The sequence below is a fragment of the Sus scrofa genome, chromosome 6 (genome assembly GCF_000003025.6).
Source record: "Sus scrofa isolate TJ Tabasco breed Duroc chromosome 6, Sscrofa11.1, whole genome shotgun sequence".
Lineage (NCBI taxonomy): Eukaryota > Metazoa > Chordata > Mammalia > Artiodactyla > Suidae > Sus > Sus scrofa.
In genome coordinates this window covers 7991215-8015318 of record NC_010448.4, presented here as the reverse complement: position 1 = coordinate 8015318, position 24104 = coordinate 7991215, and the positions used below count along the sequence as shown (strand labels likewise).

General features: G+C 45.4%; 1 protein-coding gene across 1 annotated transcript in view; it reads right to left on the bottom strand.

The window, feature by feature from the left end:
- The window catches only part of LOC106510465, a 419655-nt gene that overhangs the window by 323835 nt on the left and 71716 nt on the right, over positions 1-24104 (bottom strand). The window contains exon 3 of the mRNA XM_021097070.1: positions 4496-4593. Within this exon, the coding sequence (XP_020952729.1) occupies positions 4496-4593 (98 nt within the window). The remainder of the gene's footprint in view (positions 1-4495; positions 4594-24104) is intronic.

Sequence of the window (24104 nt, the reverse complement as noted above, 5' to 3'; positions counted from 1 at the left end):
ACCAGCCTGCACCACGGCTCAGGGCGAAGCCAGGTCCTTAACCCCCTGAGCAAGGCCAGGAACCAAACTCGATTCCTCATGGACGCTAGTTGGGTTTGTTAACCGCTGAGCCACGATGGCAACTCCGTCTTCCCCATTTTCATCTCTGGCCACAGACACACTCACACAGAGACACATACAGACACATACAGACACGGAGACACACGCCCCTCATGTCTCAGCCATGACAAAGTACCTGTGGTTATCTCAACATGCCTGGATATTCACATACTCCTGTCCGGGCTTGTGCACATGTCTCTTTGACCAGAAAGACACATTTTTTCCTCGCCTGAACTTGGCCACGTTCTCATCTTTTCAGGACTCAAATATCACCTTCTCTCCGCAAAGCTCTCGCTGAGCTTCCCGGCAAAGCGAGCCACCCGCTTTCCCCCGCCCCCTTTCCTCCCATTTCTTGATGTTCCCAGTGCAACCTGCCTGTTTAATAATAATAATTATATTGATCATAATAGTAATCAAGACGTATTGAGCCCTTATCATGCGCTCAGACTGTATTCTAAGCACTTTCCCTGGCTTCTCCCAGCATCCATTGCTTTGGGGCATAATGATCAGTTAGGATGTACATCTGCTCCCCCGCCCCAGACCACGAGTGGAGGGAGGGGGCTGCCCCCTTTTCCATCTTAGAAAGCCAGCAGCTAGCACAGCGCCTGGCACTGCAAATATCACGGAGAGGAAGATCTGAATCCACCCTCTACTATGACTCAGTCAACGCCGGGCTGTGCTCAAAATGACCAGAGAGCTGGAAAAAGACTCCCTGGATTGCAAATGCCCTGGTTCATTCTCCCCTGCCCCCCACCCCGGGGGTCCCCACTCCTGGAGAAACACCCAGAAAACCATCGAGGGAGTCTTGAAGATTGTGACAATGCAAACAGCCCCTCCTTTCTCTCCAGAGCCCTACTGTTCACGCTGAGGTTTTCACACACACGGTTGCATTCCATCCTCTCCGGCTGGATCTGCGGAGCCTCCAGAACACACAGCTCTCCCCTCACCGGCTGCTTCAAAGCGAAGAAAACAGATGCTCAACGACGGGTTCCGTCTTTCACAAACCCAGGAGGCTGATCCTGTGTGCACACGCAGCCTCCACTATCTGCCCCAAATTTGATTTTCGGAGCCCCTGAACTCCTGTCACTAACACACTTAAGTTCTTGAGGAAAATGAGGCTCAAAACTGGTGAAATGATCAGCGCAAGCTTGCACCCGAGAAAGTCAGAGAGTGTGAGGTCAACGTCGGGTGACAGACTCTGTCAACGTGCCAGGCTCTTCTCCAGCCCTCACTGCAGACAGGTCACCTGATCCCCCGTGAGGTCAGTCCCTCTGGACTCACACCTGCCTCCGAGCTGGGAGAATTCAGACCCCCTGTGTGTTGGGGGTCTGTGAGGTGCCTGGTGCGACGCCAGTCTCTTAACAGACCTTGTCCCCAGAATGTGGGTCTGGGAGTGTCAGACCAAAGTACGAGCTCTTCCTGCAGCACTCACACCCTGTGATGCCAAAAATGCGTCTATGCTCAAAGGCGTCTGTAAGCTAACCTCAATGCCTTAATTAACTACAAGACCCGGCAGAGCTTTGTAGAGACCAGCGCCCACTGTGTGCTTCCAGAAGGGGACAGAGAGTATATACGACCATTAAGTAGCAAAATGATGTGAACGCAAATCCTTGTTTCTGGAAATTAGCACACGGAACTAGAACATGGAAGAAAACACTTGGAAGGAAGGCTTTATCACATAACTTTGGGATTCACACTCCTCAAAGTTAACTCCAGTTTTTTTACTTATTTATTCCATGTCCGAGTTCCTCTGCACTGTGGTTTCAATCCAAATCGGAAGTTATTAATTATTCCTTAAAAGAGGTGTGACTGTAGGTCCTTTGTCTTCTAACTTGACCTTTCTCCTTTTCTTTTTTTTTCTTTTTTTTTGGTTGCACCCACAGCATGCACACCTGTGCCACAGCTGTGACTCAAGCCGCAGCAGTGACAATGCAGGATCCTCAACTCACGGCACCACCAGCGAACTCCATGAGCTGGCACGCTTCCGACCACACTGCAAGATCCCCTTCCTCCTCCAGCTCCCCCCAAGCCCGCACGCACTTGGAAGGCGAACTCAGACCATCCTACGGATGCCTGCCCATACCACGTCCACGCTTGAATCCCCTTTCTGATCATGACACCCAGGGTGATTGTCTTAAAGGAACAGCCACCATCAACACAACCCCCTTCCAGCTTCCAGCAAACTTCCTTTTCCCGGTTTGTATGTGCTTTTCCCATAACATATACCCTTATGGAAAACCCTCAAAATCCTAACAGAAACAACACCGCGAAATCCTGGTTAAACATTGCCTTGATTTACAATCACCAATGCCGCTCCAACTGTAAAAGGACAGACCAGACCCATTAATGTGCTCGAGGAGTTTGGGTTAAATAAGGGGGGCGGGGAGGGAGAGAAGGAGAGAGTGCGCGTGAGAGAGCAAGAGTGCAAATTTAATCTAAGCCACTGCTTATTTAAAAATTGATAGGAACTAATTAAATTAATAAAATTTTATTGAACTTTAAAACAAAAATCAATTTTTTAAAAAAAACCTCCCTTTCACTGGATCCAAAAACAATGAAATTCCTTTTTTTTTTTTTTTTAAATTAAATTGGATGGCGGTCATTCCACATGTCTGGAACTCAACATCTAAGTCTAAACGGAGATTCTTCTCTAACTTCAGGTACCTGTTTTCCTATTTAAAACAAAACCCCCAATTTTAAGACATCATGTCAATAGTTTCTTTGCCCTTTCAATGAAGCTGTCAGAACGTTTCATGTCATTATCTGATGCCCAGTAGTGTGTTAGTCAATGTTTAGTGACCAGCCTTGGTAGGCGAGGGCCTCAGTACTGACCTGCGGTTTGGGCCAGTTTCTGTGATGTAAACACTCCCAGCATGGCTGACGATTTCAAGCTACTGAAGTGATTGAGGACAAGAAACCCAGAGTTAAAAAGAAATGTGATCAATCTGCTCCCAGGAGCTGGTACAGGCCGATTTTGGCTTATGACTGAGTCTTACTTTCTAAGTCAGAATCTGCAGTTATTGTCCATGTAGAATATTACAGATGAGAGAGGACAAAATTCTCAGTGGTGTTTCAATGACACCGAGATACATGACAAGTGTTTCTTGTCACACAATGCAGTGTGATAACTGCATTGACCCAGACAAAATGCTTAGGTACTCAATATCACCAGGCTAAAAAAAAAAAAAAAAAAAAAAAAATCCCTACTTTCTGGTTTATCTGGGATCCAGTAAAGTAATTATTTCTTCGGCTTTATGTGGAGTCAAACCATTTACATATACATCTTTCTTCCTGTTCTATCCTCATATATTAAAATTTCTTTTCCTTCCTTTATTGAACTGTCTAGGACATGCAATGGGACATTAAAAAGAAGTGATGATAGCGGACATGCTTGTTTACGTCCCAATCTCAAAGGAAAGCTTTTAAATATTTCACCACTCATTATAATACTCAGTGTAGATTGTTTTGGCACAGTATCAGAATAAGGAAGGCTCTTCCTCAGTTCAATTCAACAAGCGTTTTTCTGGTCACCTATTACGTCCTAGTCGCTATCGTAGGCAAGAAGAGAATTTAAAAGTAAATAAAATAGATAAATACAGTACATAGGGCAGAGGAGACTTGGAAAAACAACTCGCTCTGTCCAGGGGAGTTAGAGAAGCCTGTCAAAGCACAAAGCATTATATGAGGGGCTTAACACAGGAGTTTTTAAATGTTGTCCTAGCTAATAAGAATTATTTGAAAGGGCCACTCCTTCAAAAACTCTCTTCTGGACATTAATCTATACACCTGGGCTTCATTTTACAGAGTCAAAGGGTTACGCTGAGTTTCAGTGCACTTCACATTTGGATAAGTCTAACATTCTCAAGTATTCTTCAAGGCGGTTGTAAATGAGAGAATAAAGAATTCCGTGGTAAATAAGTTTAGTGACGATGCCTGAGTCCTAGATACCCAGGTTTTCAAAGAATGGTACGTGAGCCAAAATGCCGAGCAAGAAAATTCTACTTACCATCCTACAAACCCCTTGTTAGCTCTCTTTCCATTCTTTAACTGGCTCTAGTTAGCAATAATAGCACAGGAAAAGAAGCTGAATTAGAACAAGTAACACAGCGGAAGAAGTAGGAGAAGTGCTTATCTTAGGTAAATCAAAATACTAAGTGTTAAACAAACACCTGCTGGCTTGGCTCACCCTGGCTGGGTCTGCCGTGTACCACAGAAACAGTCTGGGCAGAGCTGTACTGTTTTGCATTGAAGGCTGTCAAAAGGTATACAACCCAAAGACCAAGAGCACTGGGGTTTGTTTCAAAGTTTAAAGTTTCTTTTTAAGGGTATCCAAGAGTAAAAATAGGTAACAGGACAGACGGCATAGACCGAAAAGATATGTACACATCTGACTTACTGTCTCCAGGGCAACGGTGAGATGAACACTGTCAAGTTCATGTCCGAACATTCGGATTTGTTTGGAAAGCAGAGAAAGGATGCAAGGTCGATCCAGATCTGAAACGGCAAAAATTGAGGTCTTTTGGCTCAAGGAAGACTGGAAGGACGGCTGGTCCCCCCGTCCCACCTGTGACCCTTTGGGATTCATCTTGGCTGCCCCCACCAGCCAGACCTCCCAGGCCAGCATTTGCTTTACTGGCCTAAGGGTGAGCTCTCGAGGCGAGCTGGAGCCCGTTGTGTCCCAAGGGCTAAAGAGTTGATGCCCCAGTGAAGACCCGCAACACTGACCCCTGGGAGTCTGAATGGCCCCCTGCAGTGGGAGTTCTAAGCCAAGTTCTACCTGGCTCCCAGATTTCCCCTGCAGCAGTGGGCTCCTTATCTGCTTCCTCTTACTTTACTGTCTTACTTTCCCATCTCTCTACCAATGAACCCCTTCCAGACTAACCCATTTCATTTGAGTTCTTGTCTAAGGGTCAACTTCTTGGGGAACCCGAACTAAAACAGGTTGTTTTTAACTGAAACAAAGGACATCAGAATTCAACCTCCATCCTGCTGGAAGAAGATGGTGGTACTGTCCACACGCACCCCCCCCAACCCCCAATCACGCCGCCTCTGAGGAGCTCACACATTCTGCAGGACGGCCATGGAGGACTGGAAGCAATTATCTGGACAAGTCAAGTCAAAGCCACTGTCAACCAAAATTGTGGCTCAGTGGAGCACAAGCATCGTTTTTTGCTTGACTTAATTGCCTAATTGCCTAGATTCTCAGCTTAGTCTGTGTAGACCCGTGCATGTGTAGAACAAATTAATGATCTAACATGGGGCGGGGGGCATCTTCTGTGGCTTCTGGCCAAGAGGGAGACATATCAATGTCAAAAACAGCTCTCTAGGGAGACTCTCTCAGGGGAAGAATCTTTCCTTTCAATTATGACCACCCAAAAACCATGATGAAATGGCTTTTTATGAAATAAAGCCACGAAATTAAACTTTGGGGAAAAGTGTTCAATCTTAGTCTTGGGACCCTCTGCCTGCTCTACTGGAGAATTTTCCAGGGCATGTCAAACATAGCTACAGGATTTCAGGGGAGTCTTGCTTTGCAGAAGAGTCTGTCAGCAAACTCAGTGTACATTTCTAAGTGTGAGCAAGCTGCGTGGCTTTTAGAGGAGAACTGTATTGACATTCTCTGTGCACTCCTGCTACAACAGAATCAGTGCAAGAAATAAGACCCAAGTCTTATATTTTTGTTTAAATGAGAATATGATGCAGAAAAGTTCCCAAATAACCGGCCGGTACAAGTTGCAGAAGTGCGCCTTAATCCAGGAGCAGAGCAGCTCACCGTTAACAATGACATTCAAGGTATTACATGAGAGCAAAAGGTAAACAGATAGCACCAAAGAGAAAGCCCCTGCTCAGTCTGCTGTTTATATTAATAGCTAGATGTCTCTGACAACTTAAAGAGTAAATTTAACACCTAGACTGTCTCTACTTCCAAGCTTATCTACCTGGACTTAATAGGAAAGTAAATAAACAACCCGTTCCCCTGTTTGTCATCCTTATTCTATTGAAATATGACTCCGATCAATCAATATAACATTGACGAATGCGGCTTAATGATAATGATTTCCATACTGTTCCTAGAATGTTCCCTTAATTGAAACGCAGAAGCAAAAACAGTCTCCCGCAGAAGCAGAGCCTGATTTCAGCAGGTGGTCAGCACTGGGGGGGGTCTCTGTTTTATCACTTGGTTTTATTTTGTTTTGTTGTAAGCAAGACCCAGAACAATGAACCAGCACCTTCCTCCCACATGTGGAAGAAAATGCTTATGGGACAAAAGCCCCAGCGAAGGGTATTAGCTTGGGGATGACCACAGAGTTGATGGTCTTGGCCTAGAGTGAGGTCGGATTCAGAAAACGTCCAAACTGAAGGATCCACAGTGAGTTCCTTCAAGGTTCTTAATTGCTTCAGGCACTCTCTAGCCGGGAGGAGTTTGTATCTGTTCTTTTCCGCCTATGACACTCCCTGGACCACGGTCCCCCCACCCCACCCATTCCCATCCTGCTTGGGCTCACACTGCAGGTCTTGGCTTACACAGAGTTTTCTGGAGGGAGATGCTGTCTGCGTGCATCTTAAGCCTCAGCACTTGGACTCCTTGGTGAGGCGGCTGCCTCTCTTGGTCACCCCGCCCTACTGTCCAAGGGGGCTTGGCTGATCACCCCTCTCCAGATGGGCCTTGGAATACCCTCCTCATCGACCCCACAGCCAGCTGATAAGTCCACAGCCTGCTGTCTGGGCATCCCTCTCCCACCCCTGCCCTTGGCTCGACCTGTTTCCCCATTACACTATCTCCAGGGCCCCATGAAATGCTGAGATTCAGGAAATCTGGATTCTTGTGCTGGCGCTGCATTTATGTGCTCGGTGATCCTGGATAAATAACTTTCCTTGGCTGGATCTCATTTCACTCATCTCTCAACAAATAAACCAACCAACAAACAACAAAGATCCTAAAATGGTTAGCAAATTTCTTCTTAAAGGGCCAGGGGGGAAATATTTTAGACTCTGTGGACCCACGTGGTCTCTGTCACAATTATTCAGTTTCACGGTTGTAGCACCAAAGCTTCCATAAATACATACAGGGATGGGTGTGTTTGTGTTCCAATAAAACAAAAAAACAAGTGGCAATATCTATTCCATGCAGTCAGTGCAAGAGGTCTATTTTTCACCACAGGGTAACAAAACTGTTGCAGTGTATAGACCAGAAAAGCCCTCAAAAGAACCACCAAGTGAATGAGTGAGTATGGCTGCTCAAACGTTACAAGCAAGAGTTACCCACCCTTCCCTGAGAGTGGAGGAACAGAGGACACCCCCCAACCCCACCTCTCCACGGTAAATAGCAAGTTGCATACTTAAGTACACACAGCTGGGCTCCTTGTTCCCTGGGGTGGGAAGGACTTCGTGGCACCACTCCTCAAATTGTCTGAGCACACAGATCACCAGGGACCGTGTTCTAGTGCAGGTTCTGATTCGGGGCAAGTTGGGCTAAGACCCGAGACTCTGCATTTCGAACAGGCTCGCTGATGATGCCGATGCTGCTGGTCCATGGACAGCAGCTGGACCAACCACACGTGGGAGTTGTCAGGCTTGTAGGGGACTTCTGCCCTGAGCACTTTCCTTCCCATTAATACCTCATGAGGACTTGGGACTTCCTGCAGACATCCTGCCCTGCCTGGTTTATCTTGATATTCTTTATTAAACCTTCAAATGGCTACTTAAATTTTTTCTGCCTATAGCACAGACTTTAAAGACAGTGCAAGCCTAGGAGTGGGAATTACTTTCTGTGCAGGAAGGACCAGTTATATCTTATTAATTGTAGGCGGCAAAGAACTAAAAAGGAGGGAAGGTGGTCAGAGCAGGCTCGGGTTTCATCTCTATTCTTCTCGTGGCTAATGATCCAGGAAAAGGTGAAAGCCTTGTGTGAAGATTATACGAGGGAGAAATGCACCTTGGCAAGAAAATTGCGCCATCTGGCTTAGCTCCTCCCTCTTTGCTCATGGGGTGAGATTCCTGCTGGAAGGAGGATGCCCTGCATCCTGATCCTGTAAATTTGCCCCAGTGGGTCCCACAGATGCCTGTCTCGCTCAGCACTGCCTGTAACTGAGCCCATGTCCTGGAACCCTTGGTGGAGTCTTCACATCCAGTTGGCTTCCAAATCTGACACCAGTCATAAATGTGAATTTGGGGTTCTTCCTCTGTGATGCCTCTGCCTTCTTTTTCAATGTGCTCACAACTCAGACTCGGGGAAAACAAATAAAATCAGTTCTTTATTAGACTTCTTCAGAATACTCAAGTGTTCTCAGGAAGTGAAACTGGCTCAGGCAAAGGCTCAGAGGCTGGTTCTCCAGCATTAACAGCCAAGTAGATGGGGCAGCCACAGTGGGGGTGCTTCTGGGCCAATGCAACCAGCTCATCCTCCACATCCCCAAACAGGAGCACATGGAGTAGAGACACCCTGCACTCACAGAAGAATCACACTCACCAAAGAGCCTGAATGACTGCAGGGAGAGCAGCAGAAAGGGCGGTGCCAAGTGGTTGGGCTCTCTTGGTTTGCATCTCAGCTCTGTAACTTACAGGTTCTGTGACCTCGGGAAAGGCGCTCGCCTTCTCTGAACTGCAGATACTTCTTCCATAAAATGCAAATAACAAGGCTCACAGGGTAACTGAGAAAGCCAAGAGTCTCATACGGGTGAAAGAGCTATGGGGACCACGAAAGGGAATGATTATTGTTCGTATTCATCAACTCCGAGTCTCTGTTTGATGTTCACGTAAATAATCGGGCATCAATGAAAGAAGGTGTTAGTGCCTTTAGGGAATCACTAGCATCCCGTGGCATTAGGTGGTCTTGAAGGACTCGACCCTAACTTTATAAATAAAAGATGAGATGCCATTTGGCCAAAGTCACATGCAAGTTAGTGGCAGATGCCTGAGTACATCCTGACTGGCAGATGAGGGGTCTATACCCATGCTATGATACCTGGTGTGGTTTGGGGGGATTCCATCTATTATACAAAGTGTGCCCAATCTCAAAAAATGGGATGGGCTTCATGTCTTTTCCACTTGAACATGAATACTAGCTGGAGGTACTTTTAGTTGCATGTCACAGAAACACAATTTAAAGTAGCTAAGGCAAAATGAAAGGAAGAGATTCATATAACCCAAAATTCCAATGTATTCATGGCTTCAGGTATGGCTAGATCAGGGCTCTATGTTTCTCCTTCCATCTGTCAATTCTGTTTTCCCCTGTGTTTGCTTCATTCCCAGGCAAACGTTCTCAAGCTACCAGGAAAAAGGTTCACATATTCTTAATGGCTCAAGAGCTCAAAGAGAGCATCTTTCCAATAGTTCATGTTTGCCCTACTTGTCTTATAGATTTACCCCGATCCTTCCTTTAGCAAGATCTGAGTCTGGTGCCAACTCCTGAGGCTGGGTAGGGGCACAAAGTAAATTTTAAAGGAACCACAGAGACTCACCAGGATTATTATGGAAGGGTTCACCAAAGGGAGGAAATGCTGCAAAAACACTAGTATATGTGCCCAGCACACTCCTTGTTAAATCCTTAGCTATCTTGATACTTTGCTTATTTTATTAGTTTCTTATTACTATGTAACAAGTGACCTCAAACTCAGTAGCTTCAACAAAATACACTTGAGTAGCCCACAGTTCTGAAGGGCAGAGGTCTAGCATGGCATGGCCAGTTCTTCACCTAACATCTGACCTCAGAGACTGGAATCAGAGCACCAGTTAGGCCGAACTCTAGTTTGAAGACTCCAGGGAAGAACAAGGTTCCAGGCCCCGTCAAGGTGTTGGCAGAATGCAGTTCCTTGCAGGTCTGGCATCTACCTGTTGGCTGCATCCCCACCCCCACCCCCTCAAGCTGTTGAAAAGGTATCGGCCCCCACACCCCACCTGTGGTACCTGACATATTCTTCAGGCCTTAGTTATGAGAAGCAAAGAACTAGCAGAACAGGAAAGTGACACGGGAGCCCATTTCTAGTTTCAGGCACCATCCAGGTGCCAAGGTAGAACCTGAGTCTCTTCCTCCTGACTCCCAGCATAAGGAAGGGTGTCTCCCCTGCCACAGCGTTTTCAGGTTCTCTTTGGACCATAGGGAACACTCCCCTCCTGGGATTTCTTAACGCCACCAAGACCTTTCCTTCAGGTCTGGCTGATCCTCAGGGCATCCCAGTCTAGTCTGAGCTCCAACAATGCCTCAGAAAAATGAACCCTAAATCACAACAAGTTTTCTCTGAGATGAATCAGATGAGGCAAGAGTGGAAAACCCCTGGAGAGGAAACCACTCTAACCTGTTTGGCCCTTAGTGGTGACTGGGTTTTACACACCATCGCTCCTGGAAAGAGAAACAGTGTCTCACTGGAGCCCAGGAGGACCCCCGACCTCACGACCTCACGCCTGAGTGGGAAGGATACTTTCCCAGAGGCTCAGAGAGGAGCTGGGTTGGGACAGTCCGGGCAACAGTCTTGCCAGAAGAGAGAAGACCACAGTGGTGACCAAACTGAAACCGGGCAGAGCGAGACAAGCTGCAGGACCGGGCATTTCACCCAGGGCACATGCCTATAAATCAATTCAGAGAGGTAGTAGGTTGGAAGCGGGGTCTGTGATCAAATATGCTCAGGGGGAAAAATGGGTTGAAGAAAATTACTATGTTTTCTGACTAGAGAATTTTTCAGACTCTTGAATATATAATGGGCATTTGGAGTCTCCAATGATGGGACAGAACAAGGGTTGGCAAAATTTTTCTATTAAGGGCCGGTCAGTAAATATTTTAGGCTTTGAGGGCCAAATGGTCTCTGTGATAACAACTCTCACTGTAGCAGCAAAGTAGCCACGGACAATACCTAAGTGAGGGAGTGTGGCTGTGTTCCAATAAAGTTTTATTGACAAAAACAAGCAGGGTGCAGGATTGGGTCTTCAGGTCATAATGTGCCAACCCCTGGGGTAAGACTAATAAAATGTACTGTACCCTTCATTCATTCATTCACTCATTTACACGTTAGTTATTTTTATGGGACAAAATTATACAGGACAGTCTCTGGTTCACTACGGCTTCCCTGATGTCTATAAGGGAAGTTGGAACACAGAAAACTCTCAACCAGAACGCACTGAATAGGAAACACTGAATCAAACAGTAAAATAAAACAATTCTTCCAGGGGAAAGAGGCCTTTAAGGGACCACACTGATGAGGACAGTTGAACTACTTAAAACCATGTCTCAGAGCAACCAGAAGTGACTGTGTCTGGGAATAAAAGAAAAGAAAAAGAGAAGGCATAAAACAGGAAAAAAAATAAAAGAACTGTAATAAAAATGGAAAAAGGAAGAGATGGAAGATCAAAAGCTGTGTTTCCACCCACAAGTTAGCGGCTTTCTCTGCCCCGGCTATGCACAAGTGTCGGTGTCCTGAAAGGGAAAACCTTTAATGAGGTGCTGAAAAACCTTCTTCGGCATTAATTAGCAACATCACTAGGCTGTCGTAATTGCAGGGAGAAAAGGAAATCATCAAGAGATATTTCCTAACAGAAATGCAGGTCATTACAAAATATTATTTAAAGTCACATTTACATATAAAAAGGATCAAATGGATGTTGTCCCACATGGCACCTGCTCTCCCTCCCCGCTGCTCCCTTGTGCCCAGGAATCAGTACACGGCCGCCACCCCCACCCCAAAGCCAAGGGCTCTGGCATCTTTGCAGAACGTCCTCCCAGAGGGGCTTGATGGAAACAGAGATGTGAGAACTGAAAGGAAGCTTTGCAGATGAAATTCAGGGCTGAAACGCCCTGTCCCCACCTGACTAACTGCCACTTGTGGTCCTAAGTGCCTGAATCCCTCCCTAAACTGGGGTCTCCATGAGATCAGGGGCCTTATCTGGGATTTCCCCGTCTGTTGTGTTCTCAGCAACCAGCCTACATTAGGAGGCTCAATAGATACACGGTGAAAGCATTCGTCGGTTCTTCAGGACCCAGCTAAGGGGCCACTATGTCTTTTGAGAAGCATTCCTACATGTCCCAAACTAGCTGGAAGTACTCTCCTCTAGAGATACTGTGACATGCTATGTTCCCTTGTGGTGGCACTGAGAGAAGCCGACTGACAATAGCAAAATGGCAGCAAGGGCCAAGGCCCCGTCCCCATCCCCGATTAGTGGCAGAGCTGCTGGAGACGGGACTTTTAAATCAATATCTATATCCTTATCTTTAGCATCTTTATGGATGCAGGTATGGAGTACATGCTCTCAGCACGTGCTACTTGAATGGATACTGATAACTCCGCTATGGTCCAGAAAGGCAGAGGCAGCTGTTAGGGATCCTGGGCACACTGTGAGAGCCATGGGGCACCTTCTCTTTTTTTGGAAGGAAGTATAGGCCAAAAAAAAAAAAAAAGTGAGAGAGAGAGAGAGAAGGTGACCCATGGCACTCACAGTGTCTCTAAAAAGGGTTCTTTTCAACCCCATAGTATCCCTGAATGGGCCACAGATAACAAACACTGCTTTGTTTGTATACGGACATTATATAAAAAGAGGGACCCAGCAAGGGTGGAGGTTAACTGTGAAGCCACTTTACACATACACCGACGGTGAACAAACCAGTGAGTGGCAGATGGTGAAAAGCCAGGTTTCTCACTGCTGGTGTGGATGGTTATAGAGACCCATGGAAAGGAGGCTAGAATAACCAATGTGATAACGGATTAGAGTTCAAGACATTAGTGTGGACTCACATTTAGCTTAATATAGATATAAACAGATGTATAAAGAGGTGCTAAATGCAAACAGATGCTAGACAGGTACAGGTATAGAGAGACAAGGCACATGTATACAAAGACGCGTTACCATACACACATAAGAGTCCTAGTTCTGTTCTAGTTCTGGGAAGGCCTAGAAGCAATAACATCCCAGCAATAATGAGCGTATGCAACATCCGGATTTTGGTTTCTAAATACCATTCTCAAATAAAAGAAACCAAGGCTCCTTGAAGAAATGGCTAATTCTAGGACTGGGGCAGGGAATACACCAGATGAGCCTAAAGCATCTTCTAGTGTTGGGAATTAAAGAAGTGCTCAAAAGACAAAACTGTGTGGATACGCCAGACGAACACAGGAGCCAGCTGAAAGAGTTCCCACCCAACTACAGTCGGAACGATCTGAGCAACAAAAATTAGTATCAAAATATCAGGAAAACCCAAAGCATAACATAAAATATCCCTAAGTCCATACTGTCTTAACAAACGATTGGATAAATAAATAAAGGAGAATAAACAAATCCCCCACAGAGAAGAACGCCAAGTAATTTACTGTGTGCTCAAGGAGGAGGCATGTTTTCCACCCCTTGGTTTGGGCTGCACACAATGACTTCGTCCTAAAAAGCACAAGTGGGAAGGAAAGAGCAGTGACTGTACACTAGGGACGTCTGACAAACATACTCAGCCAGGTGATCGAAGCCAATTTCAACAGTGATAAGCCCTGTTGATCACATACTCTTGCTGTGATGTGATGAAAACTACGCATCACCGCTGAGGTCTCCCTCCCCCAAAGCCATCACCCCAGCCTAATCAGAGAAAAGAAAAAAAAAAAAAAAGACCCATGAGCCAAGTCCCAGTTGAGAGTCAGGCTACAAATCTCTGAAGATTACACCTCGAAACTGTCAAGGTCATCAAAAACAAGGAGAGTCTGAGAAACTGTCACAGCCCAGAAGAGCATAGAGAGACATGATGACTACCTGGAAGACGGGATCGGAGATGAGAAAAGATTACATTTAAAGCTACAGGCGTTGGTTTCAAGTGTGGAGAACAGTGAATACAAATGTTATCAATATTCACTCACGAATTGCGACACATGTACCAAACCAATGTAAGATGTTAATAACAGGGAAAGTGGGGTTAGATACATAACACCCTCTGTACTACCCCTGCAACTTTTCTACAAACTAAAACCACTCGAATTTTTTTTTCAAAGTTTAACAAGTTACCACAACTACAAAGAAAATAAAAACAAACAAACAAACAAAAACAGAACAGAACATCCCCATGAACACCATGGGTAGAAGTGCCATTGTTTGCAAGAGCAAAGATGCCCTTAGAGTTGTGCCAACAGGTCTTCCTCACTTCTTCAGTGCCATGCTGGTCCCGGGGTATGGCCCCACCCATGTTTTCTGGGTTACTTCACTGGATATTGATGCTGGCACCACTTTGATGGTCATCCATTGTTCCCTAGTGCTTTAGCTTCAAGTCTTTCATCTGGCAAGCTCAAAGCCAACACTTTTAAACTTCGACATCCTAATAGTCGCCTGGGGAACAGGGCTAGGATGCAGATTCCTGGGCTCCATGTCAGAGATTCTGATTGACTCTGTGTAAGGCGAGGCCAATTAATCTGCATTTTTAAGAAATCTCTGAGGTTTTCTCGAGTCACACATTCTGATCGACCTTGAATTCAAGGGCAGGGACTAAGCATCATTTCTAGGTGTCATTCTTTGGCTTCTCATTCCACATCTAGCACCACGATGTTTCCCAGGTACTACGAGCTTGGCAGATGGTTGACACTCGATAAATATTTGATAAAAGAATGAATGCATGCATGCATGAACTGTCAAGATCAACACTTAATTTTTTTTTCTGTTTAAGAACTCTGACATTGGGTGTCATGCCCAGGAATCCATCACTATTAGGAGACCCAAGCCATGAGAAAATAGATTAAAAAAAAAAAAACAAACAAAATCCACTGACATCCAAGGCCATTCACTTTGCAGATCCTGACTGAAATCCAACTTGGTAGGAAAGATTTTCCTTCTCCAATGTGAGAGAGGTTCTTGCTATTTGTTGTTTCGAAGCTAATATCATTTTTAGGGTTTTTTTCTTCTGTTTTATAGGCTCAATTAGATAGGGCTGCCTTCTGAATCAGCAGCTCAATAATTAGTTTGGTTGCATGCGCAGGTAGAAAACTGGAGGCACTTTTTTCCCCCACAGGCAGAAAGGTACATGTGCAATTAACTAATTGCAGGCTGATGCTCATCTGGTATAAACGCTAGAAACATACACAGACGCACACACCTTGACATCCCAAACTCCATCTCTGACCTGGGGGGTGCGAGAGCGACACGCAGAGAATGACACTCTGAAGAGGTGAGCTGTTTAGGGGGAGGGGACCTCCCCCTTTCACAGGGGCCCCTGCAGAGGTCACTCCCTGTGTGCCCCCAGGAACAGGACACATGGCAAGGTGGGATGGTCCCACTTCCCAGAATGCTTTTAGAAGGGCTGTCAGGTTGAAGTTAGAATATTGCTGGTTAATTGTTGGCTCTGAAAGAAAAATTATGAGCAGGGGAACGGTTCTGCACGGATTTAGTGTATTTGAATAATTTAGACCCCCGCCGTTAATTTGACAGGATTGTTTTTCTCTCGCAGTAGCCTGCTGCTACAAGAATTAAAACTGTCGGGAGTACCAGGGGCTGTGCTGGAGCTTAGTAATGAGGTTTATCAGTCAATAAATGATTTTATACAGCAAATTAAACTGTAAATTTCGTTTGGGTGGTAAATATTTAGAGAATAAAGATATCTGGTTAATGAGGAGGGCTGGATGTTTTTTAAAAAGGGAGAGAGAAGGAAAAAAGGCAACTGTCAACCTTTTAAATCTTGAATGTGGTTGGGATGGATGACAATTTGCTCACTTACAGTTCTTTCCCTCCCTCTCTCTCTTCCCCTCCCTCCCTCTACGCCTCTTTCTGTAAATAACAGAAGATGGTTTCCTTGTGTATTTAAGGATGCAGCAGAAAATCTTCCCATCTTTGACTTGTGCCTACCACCAGAAGGAGGTGATATGCCCCTCACAGGGTCCTTGGGAATATATAGGGGGAAATATGTACATTGCTCATATAGTATCTGGTACAAGGTTCATCCCTCTGCTATGATTTTTTTTTTTTTAATGCAGATGCCCCTGAGCTTCGCTGTCAAGTGTGGCAGCCACTGACCACGTGTGACTATTCAAATGTAAACCTAACATTAATGAAAATTAAATAAACTAAGCATTCTGTTTCACAGCTGCAGTTGCTGCAGTTCAGGTGCTCCATAGCTACACGTGGTGAGTGGCTGTGTCCAAGACAGGGATGGCAGACATTTCTGTCATCGCACGAGTTCTGCTGGACAGCGCCAGCCCAGAATCTGTCTGACAATGTTTCTTGTACTGGGGCACCCACAGATCAAGTGGCACCTGGGTGGTTTAATTGGCACACACATTTTTGCATTAGCATTACTATGTATCTGTGTGTACATGTAAAAGGAATATTATAACTTAGTGACCAAATCTGTGATTTTGCACACATCAGTGCTTAGAACAAGGTAGTTAGAGTAAACGTCAAGATTAAAAAAAGGAAAGCAAGTGTGTTTAAGAAATTTTAAATAAATCAGCATTGGTTATAATAATTTGGGGAAAATCTTGAAGTAGTATGCAAAGGAACGACTTATGCTTGAGAAACATTGAGCCAATGGACCCCAAAGATCACGAAACTTAAGGGGATAGAGGGAAGAAAAAAAGCAGAGTTGAGATGGAGAAAGGTCCAAATCAAATTTCTCCAACCTTCTAGTTTCACTCTGGCCTGAACCAGCCCATACAAGGCCACCTACCCATGTCATAAATGCTGAGCACATGTCCTGTAACTCCATCAGCTCAGTCTCTGTGACACTGCTGGAAAGTGTCATTCAGTATGAACTCTCATATATGTGGGATCTTTGGAACAGGGTTTTAGAAACTCGATGCGGCACCCTTAAGTTTCCAAATATGAGTGTGATGTGCAGATGTGTAGGTTACGAGTCAACAGTGACAATCAGGACATTCTGACCAGCACTCCTTAACCTTCTATCCAAAATCAAGTTACCAGCATCTCCCTCACCCTCTACCTGTGGCTCATTCCTTGAGCCAATACCCTTCACCTCCCTGTCCCAGTCCAGCAGTAACGTGCCCACCCTCTGATCATTGGACAGTGTTCATATGGAAATCTACCAGTCTGTGACCTTGGTAAGCCTGTCCCCTAAGCCAGTCGAAGGAAAACCACAGAGGAGAGCTGGAAGCACCATTATCAGAGTCCCTGAAGAAAAAAATATGATGGTTACCTTGTATCATTGGAAGAGACCTTAATAAAAAAGGTTTAGGCGGGGTATAGATAAACCCCAAGGTTTAGGATCTTGGAGCTATTACCAAGAGGGCACTGTGCCAATTGCTAGACTTGAAGTGGCAAGAGAGGGGAGGAAGGATATGGCACTGGAAGGAGAGGACCTGTGACAGGAGCTGTGATCTGAAGTTGAGGGATGCCACCAGCTCAGGAGAACCTTCAAGAGGGAGTCAGAGGAACAAGTACCACAATCAGGCACACCTCTCTCTTTCTTGTCTACTGCTGGTACTCCCCATTGGCTACACCCACCTGAGAGGCAGGCAACGAAGATGTTGTTGAAAAACCCTGCTCTCTAGGGCAGGGAGCAGGGTGCACAAGGGGGAGAAAGCCTTGGAGGAGCAAAGGGAAGCTCCCAGCCCCATCATTCTGCCTGCTCAGGCTGAGTAAGCCTCATCTTCTCCTTCTGGTGTTGGGGGGCGGGTTGGGACGGGAAAAAGTGCCCATCATTATTGGGAGTCCAGCAGTAACGTGCCCACCCTCTGATCATTGGACAGTGTTCTCTATTTGTCCCAGAGTCTCCTTTCAGGAGCTCATCTTCACAGATGGGCTTCTAGCCCCAAAGCATCACTGACAGTTCCATCTCTATGATTGATCCCATCTTTGAGAGGGTGAATCCATGCCCCCTGCCCAGCTCCTTCAGACCCTGGTCACAAGATGTTGGAGATCCCAGGCTTTGGTCATATGCAGTTTAAGTTCTTTCCACAGCCAGGAAGAGTAAGAACCAATCTCAAACTCATTTGAACAGCATGGATGCCCACTGGCTTGTACAAGTGGCAGCACAGAGGTTCTTTGATCATCTGGCTCCTCACTCTGCTCCTTTCCCCCGTGGGCCTTGCCCACAGGCCACAGCAGGCCCCAGCCACTATCTGCACCTGACCATTCCCAGAAGATGAGAGGGGGTCACTTTAAAACAGGTCTGTCCAGTAGAATGCAAGCCACATACTAATTTTTAAGTGCCTGGTCTGCACATTTTAAAAAGGGAGCAGATGAAATTAAATTTACTAAAATATATTTTAACTCAACATATGCAAAACATTGACATTTCATTATGAAATCAGTAGTAAAAAAATATTGGTAAGAATTTCTGCATTCTTTTTTAATACTAAATCTTTGTGACCTGAGGTCTATCTAGACCCACCCATGACATGTGGGCAGTAGCCACATGTGGCCAGAGCCATCATAGTGCACAGCACAGCTCTAGAAAGTTCCCCTAGAAGAGTGAGGAGGCGACCAGAAAACTGCTTCCTGTACCCCACTGGCCCAGGGGGTACTGTGCTCTTCATGGAATAGTCACTCGCAGGAGAGGCAAGTTCCTTAAACTAACCCAGCTCACCTGTGATGCTGCAGATGGAACAATTTCCCCCTGAGGTGCAGGGGCTACTTAAAGACGATGGAGACACGAAAGCAAATGAACCATCTAATGAAATGAGCTTTCTCTTGGGAGGGAGTGTGGATACGAATCAACAGACCGGGCCCCCAACATACTAGCTCCTCTGCTGGGAACCTCATGGACATCCTAGCCTTGATGTGAGCTCCTTTCCTGACGGGAGAGATCTTGGGGAGCTTGTGGGGAGGGCCTCCCCTTGGTGAATGTCAGAATGCTGACAATGACGGAACAGACCCTGCCATCCAGCTCCACAGAGACTGATTTAACGAGCCTTTGCCGCGTGGGGCTGATTGGGCCTTTGTGGGTAGAACACTGCTTTGTCAAATCAACTTTATCCGCTGTTTAAGCAACTTCTGTGCCGTAAGTCTCCAAAGGAATGAGCATGGAAACTCAGGTGCTTTCTTGTGGGGAGCAGACAGGCTAAAAATTGCCAAGAGTCTGGGCGTGAGGTCATAATAATGACGGCTACCAGTAATTAAATACACACTAAGTACTCTGTGTGTTTCACCTCATTTAATTTTCTACAGAAAGTAAGGAGTAAAAGAAAGCACACGGATTGGTATTCTTCCTTAGCGAAATCTAAGCTACTACATTCCACCTTCTCAGGTGCATCTTCGTGAGAAGGACAAATAGTCGGGCAGTTGCAAAAGCAGATGGTGGAATATGAGACTGTTCTCCAAGGTTCGCTCTGGCGAAGACTGTTGCTGATGAAAGAAGAAATAGGTGAGGCTCCTCTGAGCCTCTGGCCAGGGCATTGCTGACTCTGTAAAGACCGGGAACCCCAAGGCATGGGATTCTTGAGGGTTGGTGGCCATTGTCCCTGTGTGTTTCAAAGTCCAGCCTGGTCAGAGGAAGAGAAGGCACAGAGAAAATATGTATCCAGGGGACATGAAGCTCCACTCCGGGCCCTCGTCCTGACTATTCTGAGAGCATGAGCTTTGCTTTCGGCAAAAAATGGGTTCCCTTGAGCAACCCGTCACTTTCTAATTATGTGACCTTGGACATGTAACCTAACTCTAGGCCTCAGAATTCTCACCTGCAAAATGGGGAGAGTGATACTTTGTGGGTTCGGGGTTTGGAGTAAAAGAGATGAGGTGGGTCAAGCTGTCACCACTGGGTTTTCCATATTTAGAAAGAACTCAAGGAACATAAGCTATTGCTAATAATAATTTTCACCATCACTGCCAGAGAACAAGAGTCATAGAGCCAAGTCCATGTAACTGGATACAAGCCTCATTCTGCTTTTTGACAAGAGATTAAGTTTTATCCATCTTTGTGGGCACCAAAATGGAAAAACAACAACAATGTACTAACGTGGCTGGGGGAGGGGGAGGAGGAACTTCATGAATCTTTGTGGAAGGATGAATAAGTGAAGGAATTAATGGATGCAATACTTCTGGATGGAGAACGGTCTTTCTGATAGAGGTCCTAAACCAGGGATCAGCCAACGTTCCTCTAAAGAGCAGAGAGTAAACACTTGAGGCTTTGTGGGCCCTGTGATCTCTGTCACAACTTTCCATCTCTGCGATTGTGAGCCATAGACGTTACGGAAACAAAAGGGCATGGCTACATTCCAATAGGTTTTTTTTTTTTTTTTCCAGTAGGTCTGACACGTACACTAGAGATCTGCCTTTTATTTTTTTTCCAGCTTCACTGAAATATATTTGATGATAAAAACTATACATAGTCATCCCTTGGCATCCACGGGGGACTGGTTCCAGGACCTGCCAGATACAAAGATCCATGGGTGCTCAAGTCCTATAGTTGGCCCCTCCGTGTGTACAGTTGCATGGATTCCACCAAGCACTATGTATGTATTTATTGAAAAAAATCTACGTTGAAGAGGGCTTGCACAGTTCAAAGCCCAGCTGTTCAACCTAGAGTTGAGGTGTTCTATATGCTACCTTTATCTATGTATTCGTTGTGAAACAGTTAACACAATCAAGCTAATGAACACATCTATCACCTCACCTCCCACTGTTACATTTCCTATCTGCGGCAAGATCAGTGAAGATTTACTCTATCAGCAAATTCCAAGTCTACCATGCACTATGATTAAGGAGAGACACCATGCTGCATGTTCGATCCCCAGAACTTACTTATAGCACATCTTATATTTCAAACCTTGTACCCTCTGACCAAAATCTCCCTGTCTCCTCCAATCCCCAGCCCATGGCATCCACCATTCTGCTCTCTATTCTCTGAGCTGGCTTTTCTAGAGTCCACATATAAACGCTATCATACTGTATTTGTCTTTCCCCATCTGGCTTATTTCACATAGATATCCTCCAGGTTCAACCATGTTGCAAACTAAAGAATGCCCTTTTTTTTTTTTTTTTTTTTTAAGGTAGAGTGGTATTTCACTGTACATAAATTTATTCACAAAAACATGTGGTAGGTCAGATATGGCCTGTGGGCCTTACTTGACCGACCTCTATTCTAAGCAGACCCCAGTCAGGCCCCCTCCCCAATCATGTAGGCTCCCCCACTGCCGCATCACCCCTGGCTCTCTTCTTGGCCATTCCATAGCCTTTGCTCCTGCACCTACTGGAGAGATGGACTAAACCATTCTCTGGTGCCACCTGACATGTTCCTCAGCTGCTGCATGTGTCTTTTGGACTAGAAATCAGGGATGTGAGAACTTCAGGCTGGGCAATGATCTGGCCCTTGGCATGTCCAGTCTCCTCTGAGGTGACTTAATGACGAAAGCTAAAAGGAGACCCTTCTCAGGCTGAACAATCGCTCATAGATGGTTCAGGAAGAACGGCACGCGTCTCCTGGAAGGAAGTATACCAGCCGCCACAGACTCAGGCCAGGGCTGGGGCAAATGACTCTCAGGGCCTGGCCTGGCCTGACCCAGCCAGGCCCAGCCCTCTCGTCAGAACCAACGTGTGCACCAGGAACAGTTCCTTTGTTGAACGGGACATCTGTTAGACAGCCTGGAATAATTTTTTAAAAAATCTTATTTTGTCTGAGAACATCTGTGTCCATCTGGACACTCTCCTCCCCAGCCTCTCGCTTTTAAGTTTCATATAACTCTCAGATGTTCTTGCACAGATTCTGGGACAGATCTAGGCATTATTGAACAGACATCAATTACACTGATGTCACGAGGCGTGCCAGTCTCAGCAGGGAAAGTGACAGCTTCCCTACCATCAAACCAGCAGCTTCCTGATTCATTTGCTGGTGTTGTCAATAGCAGTTCGGGACAGAGTTGGACAGGAGCCTATTTCTCCCCTCCTCATTCTTCTGTGTTGCTGCGCTTCCTCCACCCCAAACGACTAAATCTTCACTTTCTATGATAATTTCCCACACTGCAGGCATTATTCATCCTACTACTAAGAGCCTCTAACAGTTAAACTCCTCCTTGAAGGAGTCCAGTCTTAGATAGAATGCTTCTTCTTTCCTTGAGCTTGTGACATTTTTGTTTGTTTGTGTATTCAGAGGCATCTAGCTCAGCACATCTCCCCTTTCTGGCACATCCTGAGAAACTAACTTACAGATAACACGATCCCACCCAGGCCTCCTACAGCTAGTCGACTAGAGATCATCTACATTAACTTGCTCCCTGGAAGCCTATCGCATCTATTGTTCTCTGCCTTTTACATAATTTGGTTAGAGCTTTGGAAAGGGCCCATCTTCTCTGTGTTGGGACGAGTCCCTTTACATCTTTTTTAGGAAGATGGGTTCGAGCCACATGATAAATCCCTACAAACAACTACTCCGTTGATTTCACCAAATGAGGATATTGGTTTTGCTTTGTTTCGATGTGGTTTTGGTTTGCACGCTTGTTTTTTGCAACAGAGACTAAGTTTCTCCATGAAGCCTTAAAAGTCACTTGATAGGTGGAGGTGAACGAGAATGGACTCAGTCATACTTTCCTAAATGGAGCAAAACTTTGAAAACCACCCCGTGACACATTATTGCTTAAGATGAAGAATGACTCCTTTGGCTCCTGATAACCCTCCTTTGCCAGTAATTTCATGTCTATTAATCACCTATTTGAAAAAAAAAAAAAATCCCTTTTCTTTTTCTGGTGACTTCTAGCCTTATGAATTTCTGGTTATGAAACCAGAGGTTACTGATGTTCCCTCCAGGAATTTTAGGGAGTGTCTTTTATGTTCTACCCTGGGCAGGCCATTGATCCATCAACCCTCCTGTGAATGGTCTGTGTCATAATGACAGTCCCCTGTGTGATTAAACAAAAGGAGAACAAAAGGCTAGCATGTGGAAACAATGACTAGACCCTGCAAGAGCTGGGCTGAAGTAGATGCTGAGCTGCAGCCTGTTCAGACAAATTCCCTGCGAAATGTAAAATCTGACAAAGAGTCTCCTTCTCCAGAAATCAGGTCTCTGAAATTCCATTTTCTTGTCTACAAAATAAGAATGACAAGGCTGAGGAAGGCTTTGGGGATCTCTTCCCAGCCATCCCATAGCCTTTTATTTGAAAACATCTTCCCCACAACACCCACACAAAGGAGGCTCTAAAAACCGCACGGTGGCAGGTGAATTCCCCATCTCCTAGCACAATGGTCATGTCTGTTTGGACCAAACGTGGCCACTTGTCCCAGGAAAAAAAGGAGTGGTCACTAGGCCAATCCAATCCTCTCCCTTGGGAAGACGGGATCAAGATATAGATATTTTATAATAACCTCTATGGGCAAAGAATCTAAAAAAAAATGATATATTTGTATGTGTAACTGAACCCCTTTGCTGTACACCTGAAACTAACACAACATTGTAAATCAACTAAACATCAATTTTAAAAAAGCTGTACGTAGATGCACTCATGAACATGCATTCATTAAACACCTGTATTTGTATTTATGGGGGAAAAAAAGACACAGAAACACGGAGTCTTAAGTTATGGCCATGGAGAATGTGAAGTTTTCATGGTGTGAAAACTTGTGTAGACCACGTGTAGACCTTAGGCAGTGAGGTGAGGAACCTGGTTGGCAGCACATCAAAGGCAGGGAGAAAAAGAGGAGAGACACGTGTGTCGGATTTACACAAAAGCTGACCCAACCTGGGAGGCAGGACTTCTTACTTCCATGGACAATATTCTGGCTCCAGTGCCCATGCCCAGGGAGGCTTGCTGACACTTTCCTTCCTGCTTGGCTTCTGTAGGGCTTCTTCGTCTCTTTCTTCTTAACCTCCTTTTGCTTTTCCTTAACCTGTTCTTCGCCACTGACCATAAGACATAAAGATAAAAGGAGATGGGCACCAAACATTCGCGAATGATGGGTACAGTGAATGACTCGGATTTTAGTTTACCTTTCCATGTCCAGAATGACATGTGACACACATGCGCCAGGGTTCGTATTGTGCTAAATGCTACAGCGTCAAACGTTTAAACAGGTAATGTTATCATTAGGGGTCCAGGTCAGGGTAGTTTAGGCACCAAGGGAAAAAGTTTCCTTCAGGAATAAGGTCTGATTTAGCTTCTGTCCTTTTTTTTTTTTTT